Genomic DNA, 16,189 nt, shown 5'->3' on the forward strand with positions numbered 1-16,189 from the left:
TCTTTATGTTGAAAGGGCTATTTATAGTGTCAAAGTTTCTATTTTGTATAATATTTTAATGACACTAAAATAATAAATTCTTTAATTGTATAATTAAATCAATATGTATTTTCCGATTAATTTAAAATTAGTTATTCTCATAACTAAATTAAACAAAAAAAATAATTGATTTAATTATGACCGTTAAGGAATTTATTAATTTAATCAAATATCCGATTACCATTTCGAATCGTCAATGACATTCAATTTTCCGGTGCAAAACGGAATCACGTAGCTTCGATTACGATCATCCGTTTATGTGCTGACACGAGTTTTATTTGGATCCGCGCAAACTTTGTTGACTTTTTGGCCACGTGTGCAATTTTGTCGGGCTCTTGGTCGATTTAATTATTTAACGAAGATAATTTACTTCATTAAATTTCATGTGTCTACAGCAACTCATATCGTTCGAAGATGCTAATATTCCGATTACGGATCGATCTATAGTATATCGAATGTACGAATTGGACCGGTATAATATTCGCAAGAGTATACATCTTATCCTGTATATATAGCTTCGTTAACTCATTTAACTGTATATAGGAGGGGATATATATGCGAATTAAGCTTTCTACAACATTTGTATTTAAGAGTCGAAGATATATGCTTCCGTACGTACTCTATGTATCGGAATTCATTTATAGGATAATGCAGGGGCTGCTGGATATTTTTGAAGCTTTAAAGTTTATTCTTGTCCTTTCATTCTTGGTTCAATTCCCTCTTTATTCCTTTCAGAAACTACGATGAAGCTGCAGAGCCCTAGCTATACCCTCCATGTTGGGTTTCAATTATCTTTATTTCGATTCATGCACGTCCCATAGATCAATAGCATGCACGTTAGTACTCTCTCTCTCTCTCTCTCTCTCTCTCTCTCATGGCATGCATCAAGATAAGCACATCTTTACTCAGCTCAAAAGGCTCGAATCTGGAATAGAATAAAGCTGAAAAGAAGGTAGGGTTTCAAGTAACGAAAGAAGGGAGAGGCTTAATTACTATATATAATATCACAAGCGTACTAAGGTGCTGGTTAATTTAGCTGAATTCCACTTTCACTTCATTCTCGATCAGTGGCTGGTAATTAACGTTCCATGAACGACCTTTAAACGCATACAAGCCATGCACTACTTCGAAACTGATATCAAGTTTTTCAAAAACAGTAACTAGTTTGTTCCAAATATCTCCATTTCATTCCTCACTTTTCATGATCGAAGTGACACTAAATATATTTAATCTTAACTAATGAATGAGGGCCGGGCCAAGACCTAAATTCTATGCTACTAGAACGAGCACCTAAACTATGGAAAAGCAAACTTCCTTTCTTATTTTAGGACGAAGAATCGATCTTGTCTGTAAACTGTGGAAGGCTAGATCGATATGCATGCAGGAAAAAATACACACACACACACACACACATATATATAATACCGTAAAATCAGTAATACCTGCATATAATTAAGCTACTTAAGCTTAGCAATTTGATATGACAATGTCAACAGAATCATCAAACTAATGAAAATGAAAATTACAGAATGCAGAAAGAAAAAAGAAAAAGAAGAAGACCTGCTTTAACTTATCCTACAGTGGTTTCTAAATTGTTAAATTAATTAGTGCCTTGCTAGGTTAATAGCTAGGGCATCAATACGATTATAGCTGCTTAAGGATCCAAGTAAAACAACCGCATTATATTGTTTCCTATGTGTGTGCTTATGTATTATAGTCTATTATGTACATATTTTCACAGGTGCGAAGTTCCGCACTAATGATTTTGGTGCGGATTTTACTTTTTACACAATTTTTCGATTGAATTTTTTCATTTTCAATGTCCATTATTTTGATGATATTGTGTAGATAATCTCTTCAAAATTTCAGCGAACTTGGTAATCGTTAAAACCATTAAAATTGCGTTTTTCTGTTAAAAACATGAACGGTTTATATTTGACAGAATCCAGTCCGTCCATTTATTTTTTGATTTTGAGGGTCTTAACGATCACTAAATTGGCTCAAAATTTGCAAAAATAATCTACCTATAATATTATTTAAATACTAGACGGTGGAGATGAAGAAATTCGATCGAAAAGTGGTGAAAAATGGAATTCGCATCAAAACCATTGGTGCACACCTCTGCGTATATATCACCAATACAAGATGAAAGAATCCATTTCGATTTTATGTGTATTTTTCTCTTCTTTATTCTCAGTAAAGCACTGTGGGGAATGAACACCACGTACTGTATCAATTAACACATTGTGATATCTATGAAGGGAAACAATATGAACCCCTATTCATATTTAACTAACAAAGTGACTAACCAAAGCATAATTAACAATGTTTATGTTTCAATTGGCGCAAACTCTTTTGTAAAGAACAAGAAAATGAACATTATACAAACATAATGAAATAATAAAATAATTATAAGTATAGCTTATGGAAAGATGTATATGGTGTAATGATAATGGTGATGATTTTCATGCAGGAAGCTAGGACTGGATTTTGCTTTGCTTTGGGTCCTTGGTTCTCTCCTTCTATATATACTGTCAGAAGAGAGCCACAGCCTTTTCTTTCAACTTCTTTTCCTTTTTTCCCCTTTTGTTCTCTTTTCTCACTTTCTTTCCCAAAACATGGACCGTACTTAGCTTAGTTAGTTCAATTCAGTTGAGAGCCAAGAGAATATAAGATAGAGATCAGAAAAAGAAAGCAGAAGCTAGAGCAACCAAACCATGTATGGTCCATCAATGGCTGGTCATGTTCTCCTGGCCTCACATTTGAATGTGAAAGCAACTTGATCCCAGACTCCAGATCGAGGGCTTTGGCTTCAAAAAAACTAATCATGGTGATGATGATGATGATGTTGTCTCGGGGTTTTGGCATTGTTTTTATTCTCTACTGAGTTTTTCTTTTTTGCTTTCGCTCTCGCGCTTATCCATGATGATCTGGGTTGTCAGGGTCAGGCCAGAATGAAGAGTACTTCATCCACTCTGCCTCTTGCGGGTTTGCCATGGATGATGACTCCTGCACCAAAACATATATTGCAAGCGTGCCACGATTAGGATCGACAAACCAATATTATTACCTAGCTAGCTAGCTAGGGTTTGCATATCATTATCTAGTTTTTTTTTTCTGCAAAACAAAGTTTTCTAACAGTAAATAAAGAGTCTGTACTTGAGTTCAGTCAAGATTTTAGTACTGATAGTCTGATAGTAAAGGAAAATAGTGGTAGTAAAGTTCACATGCATCTTAGCTTTAATTGTGTTCTTAACTTTGGTTTGAAATATTCAAGAGGCATAATTACGGCTTTACGGTCAGGTAACAAGAAAGATTATATTCTGTTGCTTAGCCTTAGATTAGAGCCTAGGTATGATTCTTTTGCTCTTTTACGAGAGGATTGTGAAACCATCCAAATCATTTACATGAAAACATATAAAAATTAAAAGGGTAAAAGAGAAAAAGGAAACAAAAGGGTTTGGCTAGCTTCTGTCTTTAATTTAAATTAGTAATAAAGAAATCGGATGATTTTCTTGCTTTTGGTCCTTCCTAATCTTCAGCAAACTCTCTTTTTCTTTCTATCTTTTGTAATTAGCTAATGCTATTATGACAAACAAGAGCTCATGAAATTCAGAGTCAAAAAGTTTATATAAACTACTCACTTCTTTGACATTACTGGATGAAGTGCAGGCCATTATGAGCTCCTCCAAGCCAGATGCTGACCTCCCTCCCATCTGTTTATGATGTTGTTGTTGCTGCTGTTGCTGTTGTTGTTGTTGCTGCTGCTGCTGCTGTGTTTTTGTATGCATTGAACAGAAAAATTAACCATCAAACTGAATAAGTACCCAGGTAATTAAGTAAGTTTGATGATAATGTCTTCATGGATTAAAAGGTAGAAAAAAATGTAATGTTTACAATCTAGCAGACAATAAAAGAACCATAACTGGATGAGATTTGACACATGCATGTACAACATGGTAGAGACACAATGGAGTTTAATTGTTTAACTGCTTAGCTATTGAGCTACAAAAAGGTCAAAAACCATCACATTAGATAATGTGATCGAGTACCGCTACAGATTTTATGTAATTAATTAGGAGTTTAATAAGCTTTGTTTAGAATAGAAGAAATAAATTGCAACAACAATTGAGAATAGTAACAATCAATGTGCAATATTATTATCGTATGTAAATATTAAGTCTATTTTAGTGCTTGACGAAGAAATTAGTAGCTAGGGTGAGTATTAATGGTACCTGGAAATGTTCGTTTTGGAGCATTATCGATCGGGATACATGGTAAGCGTCCTGATCGAGAATGATGGAGGTGGCGGAGTGATGAAGAGAAGGTGGGGAGATGATGGCGGAGATGGGGTGTGAAGGCCGACTGATGTGGAAGCTGGCCGCCGTTGCTATTTGTTGTTGCTGAAGTATTTGGCCATGCTGATGTTGCTGTTGCTCATGGTGTACTTGTTGTTGATGTTGGTGATGATGAAGCAGTTGATCATGTGCCACATGATGAAGCTGTTGTCTCTCATGCAGCTCTTCGCACGTGCCAGATGCAATACAGGGTTCCCTTGCCGTTGAAGCCTCGCCTATCCCCACCTGCAAATGGACATATTAAGAAGATTCGTCACCAAATCTGTTCTTGATCAACCACTATACATTTCCCCTCTTTTAACCAAGAAAGCTTGAATTTGGATCTAACTTCTCTAAAATGCCAGGTGCCCTTTTATATTTGATGAGTGCAAACTATTTCTTGCTAACTGGAAGTGATAATTAAAATCAACTTATCAAGAGAGAGGTCCATGGTATATGCAGTCATATGCTGCGATTGCAAGCAATGTTGATATTGGTGCTCAGATGGGGATAGGAGAGGGTTAGCAAATGGATCCGAGATACATTAAGCAACATTACTGTCATTTTATCAAAGAAAGCAATGTTAATATCCGCCCTAGATCGGGACGATATGTATGTATCACTAATTAGAAAATTAGATGAATGTAGAATTTAAGCAGTTAATTAATCTAAATGCACGACGGAATATATATATATATATATATATATATATACACACACACATACATATATGATGACAAGGAATAATGGTAAACTACCTCATCGAAGCTCTTTCTGAATGGGACAAAGCTGAAATCGTCCGACTTCAACTGATGAATGTCTATGGCACTGTAACTTGTTAATGGCTGAGCAACAACATTAACTTGTGCTGCTGCTGCCGACATTTGATCATGGTGATCTCGAAGATGAGTATTATGGGACACTATAATTTCCTTAGAAGAAGTACAGCTCCCACTACCACCACTATCTCTTCTCAAATCACTACTTCCTTCACCGGTTAAACTTGCACTTGCGGCACTTGTTCTCTCGGTCGACCAGTTGCACTGTCTCGGCTGCGTCTGATAGAATATCTTCGAAACCACAAGCTCTCCTTCTTTCTCCTCCTCGTGCTGTCCCAGATGGTACTGGTGCATCACCCAGTTCGTCTTCTCCGGTTTTCGATTCTTCCCAAAGTTTGTGTAGAGGACCAGGATTTTTTTGCACCCTTTTTGCTTACCGTTCACCATTACTGGTCTGGTCTTGCCTGTTTTGTGCCACCTTGTCTCCCCACCTGCTTGCAGGTGGTCGCATTCTGTTTGGATTTTTCGTCTCTTTCTTGTCCCAGTTGTGTAAGCCTTGGAAGGTCTATGGAAGAAGTGTCTGCTTAACCCATCTCTAGTCACTCCTGCAAGAAATGAAGCATTGCATGCCCAGAGTCAAAGTTAGGTTGACCGATTAGGTATGAATATTAACCCGTATGCATCGCACAAAAAAGAGAGATATTACTGGCCATCAAAGTCATAGCCGGCCAACTAAACTCGAAATTAAACCATCTACTTAATTGAGAGAGAGAGAGAGAGAGAGAGAGAGAGAGTAGATGATGACCAGGAAGTTTTTCAGGATGGGTGTAACAAATGCCATCTTCTCCTTCAATGGTAGGAATGAACTCATCAATCAAAGGGTGAGACTTTGTGTCTTTGGCTTCTACCTTTGCTTCAAGGTGCTCAATCAGTTCTTGGTCTGTTGGGTCAAATTTCACTCCTGCTGGTAGACCTAACCAGTCCTGGAAACACCATTTAAATCCATTTTCATGTTAATAAATATATTGAAAGCGAAAAGGAGCTTGCAAGAACAAAGAAATTAAAGTAAAAAGAGAAAGATGAAGTGCGCAACCTTTTAATTTACATAAATGAATATCAAACTTAACTTACTTGAGATAGAAAATAATTACTGGCAATTACAAGGGATCATATATAGTTATTCATATGGCAACAAAAAATCTTTATTTGGAAGCAAACAAGAATTTTATCTGATTGATTGATTGATTTTTGATCCGTACATACCGGCTTTCCTTCAAGTTTGTGTCCACAACCGGGGCACTGCTTTGATCCACACATCTGGTGTTCTTCGAGCTTGGCATCAATGAGATCAGAGCTTCTGATATTACTCTTATTCATTATTTCAACCTTGTGCGAAGAAATATATGATTAAGCAGATGCTCCTATCTTCTTTCTCGAAAACTCGTCAACTTGTAATCGTCTTGTACGAAATTGTGATCATCCTTGTGAAACAGCCTGCTACTCATATCCTACAAGCTCTTTTATTTCTTGCTGAATAAACAGAAATCATATATAAATATGATTAAGATCCATCATGAACTACGTTCTTATCAACAAAGGGAAACAATGCGCAAGAATGAAATCGAGATGAATATACTACTTTATTCACAGACTTCATAAGAAGATGGGAAAAATGAACAAATCAGATAGAAATCTCGGGTGGTATTCATTACAACAGTTTCATCAAGCTAATGAAGAAAACAAAATGATCATACAGACAACCAATAATCCTGAAGATTTATTTGTGATGAAAGAAGAATTCTTATCCAAACCCAACAGAGAAACATGAAGTTCTCTAGAGGAGAACGATGGAGAAGATGAACAGGAAGAAGGGGAAGGTGACAGAATTGGGAAAGAGGAAACTATGAAAGAGAGTGAGGCTGAGCTATAAACCTGCTTCTTCTTCAGCTTTAACATATGGGAAACACCAGAAATCCTTGTCCAGTCTCTACTTTAACTGAAGGGGCTGAGAGAGAAAGAGGGAAAAGTTGCCCTCAAACCCTTGTACCTTTAAGCCAGCAGCTAGCTAGCTTTGCTAATTCAAGAAGCTAGAGAGAGAGAGAGAGAGAGAGAGAGAGAGAGAGAGAGAGAGAGAGAGAGCTGTAGAGAGAGAAAGAGATCGAGAAACCCACAAACAACAGAAACAACAGACATAAAAGAAAGAAAGAAAGAAAAGAAAGGAAACCATGGCAAGTTGGTTTTAGTATGTGAAAATAAAGCTAGCTCAGCTCATCTCAGCTCATCAAGGCCTCTCCCACACTCACACACACCTTTGTTTGAGCCTTGACTACAAAAGCAAAAGGGAAGAAACGGCCTCCCCAGCTGTTACTAATACAAAAGCAAACTAACCCCATCTCATATCTTTGCCATTCTCGCTAGTAAATAAGCTAATAGTTCTCATTTTATTTATATCATTGTATTGGAAGTATTTACCTCAATATTTTATAGTTGGTATTTTCATGGTAAAAGGTGAATGTCAAGAAAGCTGATTACATACATACATCATCAGACCGTAAAAAAAGACACACACACATACTTCAACGTATTAATTTACACATGGACAGTAAGACGTTAAGTAACAGAGACGAAAGTAATCAGAAAATTACAGCAATAGCTCTCAGAGTTTTATTGTATCAGAGCATTGGTATTAACTAAGCTATATACATAATAAAGCCAAATTACTTCTTCAAGGCAGAAAAGGATTGTGAAAAAAAAAACATATTAGAGAAGAAAAGATGATAGGTGCTCACATGGGTTTTTGAGATGGAGTGGTGATGATGATGCTTTTGCCATGAATGTTGCAGAGAGAGAGAGAGAGAGAGAGGATTGCTTGATATGCAAGGCAAATGAGCAGTGTACTTGATGGACCACCACCACCCCTTCTAATTAAAAACCTTATGCCAAATCATATTAAAAAGAAAAAAAATAACCTAGCAGACTTGAACCAGAAGCACCCCCAATTTATAAATTACCTCATCCCAAAAGAAATCATCATTTTTTTTACATGTACTATATATATTTTGTGTCCCTATTTTAATTTCCAGCTTGTGTTATTTCTATTTAGAGGAGATATCTCAAGTACTGGACACTCATACCAATTGTGCAGCCTCTTCTCTATTCTGCTATATGAAAGAAGGACCTGCCTTTATGTGGGGCTGATGATCCTTAATTGGCCTTTGGAAATCTTTGCTATCGAAAGTGTATTGATATTACATCAGATGATGGTGAGCCTTCACGTTTATAACATTCATTCAAGCAGTCAAAATTAAAATGATGGATGGTCCAACATGCTGTTTACACAACAGATAGATGTCCATGATTGCTCATTTGTCTGAATGCCCTTTTATGCTATTGTTTCTCCTTGTCGAGGTATAAAAGAAATGTGATATTTAAGATCGTAATCTAGAGCGTATCTACAGAGATGTTAATTCATGTCATTCACTTTGATATGTAAATAAATAAATCACCACACATGGATTAAAATGTGCGGGGAGTATTTAAAAATCTATTCCAGCCAAGACCTTATGTCATTTTGGTTACTTATGAGAATCGTTTCTTCTTTCCTAGGTGTGAAAGTGCTGATTCAAAATCGTAATCTACATCATCTTTAGTTGATATGTTAATTCACGCGATTCACTTCTGACATTTTGTTATTATATGTATTCATTTTTCTTTTTGAGGTGTAAACGAATACGCCATGATAATGTCGTAAGTTAAAACATTTCAAGTTGATATGTTAGTTCATGTGATTCACTTATGTACTCAGATAAATAAAACACAACATGTGGACTAGAATGTAATACAAGTTTTTAAGTTCTAATTAGGGGTGGGCATAAAAAACGGAAATCCCGATCCCGTCCCGTTTCATAATAGTGGGACGGGACGTACGACGAATAATTTCTATCCCGCTTCGTCCCGTCCCGTCCCACATTTAATAAAAACTTAAAAATTCTTATATATTTGTATTAAAATGAAACTAATTTATGTTCTTAATAACTCTAAAATTATTTCAACTCAAATAATAATGCTAAATTATAATATTTTGAACATAATATGCATTTTTTTGTTAAAATTTCATTATTAAATGTTACTTTGTTAATGAAAAAGTAAAAATATAGTTTTTTATTTAACTTCATAGGAAGTTGGGATTTGTCCCGTCCCGTCCCGATCCCGTCCCGTCCTAACCGGGATTAATCCCGAGTGGGATGCATTCTTAAAAACCCTCGTCCCGTCCCGATCCCGTCCCGATTCAAAAGAGTGGGACGGGACGTGGGATGAGCCCCGTTCCGTCCCATCCCGTCCTGTGCCCACCCCTAGTTCTAATATAGATATGTTTGTTCACGCGATTCACTTTTACTTGGATAAATTAATAATGACAGGTGGATTAAGATGTTTTTTTTTGTGAGAATGTCACGTGGATTAGGATGAACAATAGGTTTTCAAAAACCAAATCCGGCGAAACCCTTATGTCTTTGAACGAGAAATTTAGGGCATGTATCAATGCTTTTAGTTATTTATTTTTACAAAGAATGTAAGTCGATTACTCCTTGCTCCATCATAGACGATGTAAATTCTAACAAGTTTTCCTCAACTTGTTACTTAACGCAATATGTATGTTGCAATACAAAGTTAGGATTGCTTTTCATTACTTGGGCATCGAGGCATTTTTAACATTCATTGCAATGTGTAAAATATATAGATTCGTTCTGAAGAAAAGTAAAGAGGTAAATATCCATTAGGTCCAAACCACACCATTCAACAAGCTTGTATAAAGCTAGGATTGTTTTTCTCCTTTTGTCCCAAGGGAATGTAGAATCAGATTGTCCGGATCGGACCATCTAATAAGTTGATTTCTGACCAATCAGCAATCCTATATAATCATGAGTAAATACATAAGAAAATGTATTTAATTTTGAGATTAGAAATACCATGTCCTTTCTTGAATGAGCCAAGCCGAAAAACCGAGGGATGGAATATTAGCAACCTATGTAATGAGAGAATAATAAGGGTCAATGAAATGCAATACTCAGATATTCCAAGAACTTGCAGAGTAAGTGCATTATTTATTTGTACACATCTGTACTAGGAAAATACTCCCTCTCTATGGATTTGAGTAAACACATGTATGGGAATATCTGTAACAAGTGGTTAGAATAATACTTGGTAGATGTCAGGAAACTTATAATGAATCAACCAATAATGAAAGAAACATTTTGGAATTAACAAACCTTCCAATTAGCACATCAATTTGAAATTTAACCATGTATATTATCCTTTCATGCTTTCACCTATGTTGATATTCAACAAAAGCAGCTATCATACGATACTGCATGCACCTGATCTCTGTGATCAGCATGCACTTTTGGAGGCGTAGAGGAATATATGCTAGCAAAAAGTTACTCAACATTTCAAAACAATAATATCGGGGAGGACAAAGACTTCTTAAACGTCATGATGTGCAAGACCAAACGAAATTACGTACTTCATCCGAATAGTTATTTTGATCACATGCAATTTCTATTCCGGGCGATACATAAAACATTGTTGAAAGATTATGCATTCTGCTGCATGCTTGCGTCCGCCGATCTTGATTCTTTGAAATTAAAGACGATACGATATATTAATGCTCATAACATGCGCACGATGGTAACATCCACGTAGTAAGTTTTTGCTATGAATTGCAAAAGAAGACTGTGTTTCTATAACTGGTCCGTCTTGGCACCAGAATTGTGTTGTGAGGAAAGCAAACACGTACTTAAGTTGGGAAAACATTCATGAATGAGTTTATTATCATAATGGTGTTTGTGCTTGTTTACACATTTGTCATTAGACTCATTACCAATTAGAAAATGTAGCTGCAAATGGGTGGTGGTTGCTGCGAGTGCCAATCGGTGGTCGACATAAATGGAAAACCCATTGCTCGCATAATGATTTTCTTAAAGTACAAAGTGAGACAGTAGGAGACAAAGAGAAGAATATTATTTGTTTTTCTCTTTTCTTTTTTGTTTTCAACTTTTTCCCCCCCAGTTGGGCATAGGATTTTACTATTTTTTGCTTTCATGAACCTCGTGAGAGATCATTTCATCGCCCTGGAAATGATATGAGGAAAATGAAGCATTACAATTGTGAGACTACGTACAGAAAAATTCTAAGAAAGTCGTCCCTAAATGTTGTTATCATAGCTCTCGAATCCATTAGATGAATGAAGGAGTACGTGCAAGTTTTGTCATTTTAAGTTGGTAGGACTCCTAACATTGGGGACTTGCGAGAGCAAGGCTGGTGTTAGGTTTATCTACTTCCAAACCTTGGCATCCATTTCTTCACCAATTTGTATTTAGGTTTAGATAAATTTTAAATACACACCCATAGACACTTAATACACCCATATTATTCAATAATTCAAATAAGATTTTATATGTATATTAAATGACCAAAATAGATACATGTAATAATTCAGAAAATCAAAAACAAATTAAACTATCAAAATTGAGAATTTTTTTGGAAACAATTAAAATAAGAATATAATAACATTTACAAATAAATTGATATTAGTACATATTTTGATGAAAATTAAGGTAGAGATTCAAACAATTAGTTCATTCCTTAATTTTTAGCGAAAAAAAATATAATTTCTATTTTTAGAGTCCCAAACAAGGTAATTCATGAAAAAGAACTATGATTTTTCATTTCATTAAATTTCATCTTCATACATTCTTAAAAAAGAAATGTTAATCTTCTTCAAACAATCAATTCATCCCTTATATATATATATATATATTCTTCATTTTGTTTATCGTTTTTATGGTTGAAGAATTTGAAAAGAACAATGATGATCTATAATGATTTGTAAGAATAAACAAAAATCGATATGAACATTTATAAGATGTCAATATATATATATAATATATTAATTATACAAAAAGTATCAGTATATAGCTAAATGTAACGACCCCAAAATTTCGAGCTTAAAAACTCAAAATTCTAAAGTCGTTAACCACAAAATAATCTCAAATAAATCGAAATCATTTAAGTGTAACAGCGGATCAATTCTGAGTTCTCAATACAACTCAGACAACCAATTATTACAACACAATTTATAATCCATACATAAAATGGAAATGTAATAATCCTCACAAATCACTTACAAATATCGCAAATGAAATTACACAAATCCTCACACACAAATCCATGCTAAAACCTCACCACAAGTAGGATCCGAACGACTTCGAGCCTCTGTAGTCGACACTCAACCTCCACTAAACAGCACCTGCGGAATTATCCCCTACATCATCGAATTGGTGCACCGGGAGTGTAAACACAAACCCGGTAAGCTTATAGCTCGTATGAGTAAAATCACCATACAGTTCGCATATCAATATATACGAAAGATCACAAAACAACAAATATAAATGCCCTCATGAGTCAATAGTCAGCCCATCTGGTTGACCCAAAGAAATATGAAATAAAACGCTCATGAGGAAATTAAGTAACCCTTCTGGTTACCCAATGCATTTATAATACGGGTACCAAGAACGCTGGTACACATCTGTTACCCCTCTCGTAATACACCGCTGATATTGGATAGCCACCCGCTACCCAACATCCAAAACAATCTGAGTACCCATGAGCAGATAACCACCCGTTACCTCGCATGCAGTACTACTCTGATATTGGGTAACCACCCGCTACCCAACATCCAAAACAATCTGAGTACTCATGAGTAGATAACCACTCGTTACCTCACATGAAGTACTATGGTGATATTGGGTAACCACCCGCTACCCAACATCCAAAACAATCTGAGTACTCATGAGTAGATAACCACCCGTTACCTCACATGAAGTACTATGGCTGACAGACTAGAGCTCTAACTGTATCGTAACTTTCGCCCGGCCAAAGGCTAGGTTCCGACTTGCCAAACACGTACAATAATCTCACATCATATTGTACCAATCACATCCGAAGACAAATCAACATTTAAACAATCTCAATGTTAAAAATCACGTACAATAATCTCACATCATATTGTACGTTTTAAAACTTTCACGATATAACCACAATAAAATCATAACAGTATATTATATAGCAAACTATATATATTCGTATTTATTTACCATTTATACAATATATACATAGTCCACTATATCCTATACATGTCATATTTCATAAACATCTGAAAATTACGTACGATAATCTCACATCATATCGTACCATTTGAATCACATACACATGCCAAATTTTTCTGTCACTGAAATGACTATTTTTAATGAATTAATAACAGTACGTAATTTAATGAACTATATATATGTACTTATTACTATTATACTGTATATATGTAGTCCACTAAATTATATACATGTTGTAATTCATTTAATAAACACACTTGCAATATGTTGAATCACCACGAGGGTAGATTCGTAATTCAGTGAGATCTTACTCACCTTATCGACTCGAGCGTAAATCCTCAATTCCCGATGATAATTCATTTCCTCGATTAATGATCACCTTAAAAGAATAAGAAAAGAATTTAGAATCGTTTCGTAAACCTTTAAATGCCGTAACAGTATTAATTGGTTACTGTTCAGCAATTTTCGGTTTGACGAAATTACTGTTCACGGTTCACTATTCACGGTTACTGTGCAATACTCAATTAATACGTATTTCTGTACGTATAAGTACTATATACGTATTTCTGTACATATAAATACTATATACGTATTCCTATACGTATAAATATTAAATACGTATTTCTGTACGTATAAATAATAATACGTATTTATGTACGTATAAATATTAATACGTATTTCTGTACGTATAAATATTAATACGTATTTCTGTACGTATACGTACGATTTAAATGTAAATACAATCTCAGTAAATAAAATTTACTATTTACCTTTTACAAATTACTTTTTACATTTACTGAAAGTAATTTATATTTACATTTACCGAAGGTAAAATTTAATTACATTTACCGTAGTAAATAAAATTTACATTTACATTTCAGTAAATTACCAAAATACCCCTATCGGAAAAACACAGTCGTACCACCGCACGTGGCGGCGCGTGGGGTACACGCGCCACCCGCCGGCAGGCCGCGCGTGGGGCACACGCGCCGAGCCCAGGGACGGCGCGTAACACGCCACCGCCGCCCCATTTCTCTCCCTTTTCCTCCCCTCTTCTCCGCCACGGCCTCACGCCGCCCCTAGACTATCCCTAGACTCCTCACGCGCCGCCTCTAGGCGGCGGTCTCTCCTCTTCTTCCCCTCCGCCGATCTCCCACCAAAACGCCACAAATCGTTCCAAAAATACATCAACAACATCACAATGACCAACCTAGCTAAACCTCACCTCGATTTGACCTTAGAGACGTCGGATTTCCGCCGGAGAAATGGCTACAGTAATCGAGCCGGGCTCGGTGTGTCACGCTGCTTCCCGGAGGCGAGGCGGCGTCACGAACTCGGGGGGTCCGATGCGGAGGCCTTTGCGACGTCGTAGGGCGAGGCGGTGCAGGCCACGGAGAGGTGGAGGCCGGAGATCGGGGAGAGAGTGAAGGTCGGGGTGAGAGGGAGAGAAAACGAGAGGGAAGAGAGAGAGAGAGAGAGAGAAAGAGGGAGGCGGGCTGAAGAGGGGGTTTCCAAATATGGGAACCCTAGCTTTAAATCATTCCTTATATACCCCCTCCCAAAATCGGAAACTAACTTCCGTCGTTAATAAATTTTTCGTACGTCGTCCGATTCGAACGCGTCACATATCCACGAACTCGTATCGACGAGCTCTACAACTTTCGTAAAGAAAGTTTTCGCAACCGAGCGACGGAATAAAAGTCGATAATTTCGTTCGGAAACGTAACGTTTTTCTTAATAAACGTTCCGAAAACGTTTCCGTTTTTTCGTTTCAAAACATCGCAAACAATAGTTTCATTTTATTTGAAATTCCAAAACTTAATAGAATTCAAAACAATTCACATATTGTTTTAAAATCTAGGGTTATTACAATCTATCCCCCTTAAAGGAATTTCGCCCCGAAATTCAAGCTCACTCAACAAATAACTGTGGATATCTGGTCATCATGTCTGACTCTAGCTCCCAAGATGCGTCACCCTCATCATGGTGACTCCACAGCACCTTGACTAGCTCAACTTCTCTCCTCCGAAGCTTCTTTGTGGATCTATCCAGAATACGAACCGGCTCGACAACAAATGGTATTTTCCTTCACCTCAATGGTGTTATGATCGATCACATATGCGACACATCAGGATCATACTTCCTCAACATGGAAATGTAGACGACATTGTGAACGTCTGACATGCTAGTAGGCAACGCTAGTTTTCCCACCTTCTCGAGAATCTCAAAGGCCCAACATACCTCGGCCAACTTTTCTTTCTTGTCAAATCTCACTACACCCAACTTTGGCCCAACAGATAGAGGATCGACATGGTCTACCTTAAGTGTCTCATAGTGTACCATGCCGATGCTGGAATGGTAACTGTCGTTGTAGGCGAACTCAATCATTCTCAATGATTTCACAGCTACCTTAAAATCCAGCATACAAGCTCCCAACCTATCTTCCGTTACCTCAAACTTCCTCCATCAGACAATTTGTCACATGTCCTAACAATAATAGTCGCATGTGAGCTACTCCAAATATAATTATCCTCCCGAAACATAATGATGTTTTCAGCATGGAGGCGTCGACGCCCTCTTTTGTCTAGTTCACCACTCTCTTGCGATTTGACAGACTATCCTCACGTCAAGAGTTAGCTCCTACCACTGAGCGTGGCCAAAACTCTCAACATCTAACATGAGTCAAATCAATGATTAACACATGCCTACTACTTATATTACACATAGTGGTTTTCAAATAAACATGCTTTATCACGACAATAACTTCATGACTTCACCACAATGCATCGCTAGAATAACGAACCTACCATTCCTTCCAATCAACAAAATAATCTCATTTCAAGATCATCTTATTGTAACCATAAAAAGT

At 36.6% G+C, this 16,189-nt stretch overlaps 1 protein-coding gene across 1 annotated transcript; it reads right to left on the reverse strand.

The window, feature by feature from the left end:
• Nucleotides 1–2,401: 2,401 nt before the first annotated feature.
• On the reverse strand, nucleotides 2,402–7,263 carry LOC126783318 (NAC domain-containing protein 75-like). The gene is made up of 7 exons (XM_050508773.1): nucleotides 7,088–7,263; nucleotides 6,419–6,685; nucleotides 5,961–6,138; nucleotides 5,135–5,760; nucleotides 4,275–4,622; nucleotides 3,684–3,812; nucleotides 2,402–3,048 (listed from the first exon to the last, which is right to left on the reverse strand). Exons 2-7 carry the CDS (start codon nucleotides 6,530–6,532, stop codon nucleotides 2,956–2,958), a joined length of 1,488 nt encoding a protein of 495 aa, XP_050364730.1. The 5' UTR covers nucleotides 6,533–6,685; nucleotides 7,088–7,263; the 3' UTR covers nucleotides 2,402–2,955.
• Between the last annotated feature and the right edge of the window lie 8,926 nt (nucleotides 7,264–16,189).

Source organism: Argentina anserina, chromosome 1 (assembly GCF_933775445.1).
Source record: "Argentina anserina chromosome 1, drPotAnse1.1, whole genome shotgun sequence".
In the NCBI taxonomy this organism is placed as follows: Eukaryota; Viridiplantae; Streptophyta; class Magnoliopsida; order Rosales; family Rosaceae; genus Argentina; species Argentina anserina.

Bases quoted from the DNA above. Each gene is read 5' to 3' on its own strand.
- LOC126783318 (XM_050508773.1), bottom strand. From the start codon at position 6,532: ATGAATAAGAGTAATATCAGAAGCTCTGATCTCATTGATGCCAAGCTC. The intron at 4,623-5,134 runs GTAGTTTACCAT...GTCCATTTGCAG, and splicing joins TCAGAAAGAGCTTCGATGAG to GTGGGGATAGGCGAGGCTTC. The intron at 3,813-4,274 runs GTACCATTAATA...ACAAAAACACAG, and splicing joins TCCAAAACGAACATTTCCAG to CAGCAGCAGCAGCAACAACA.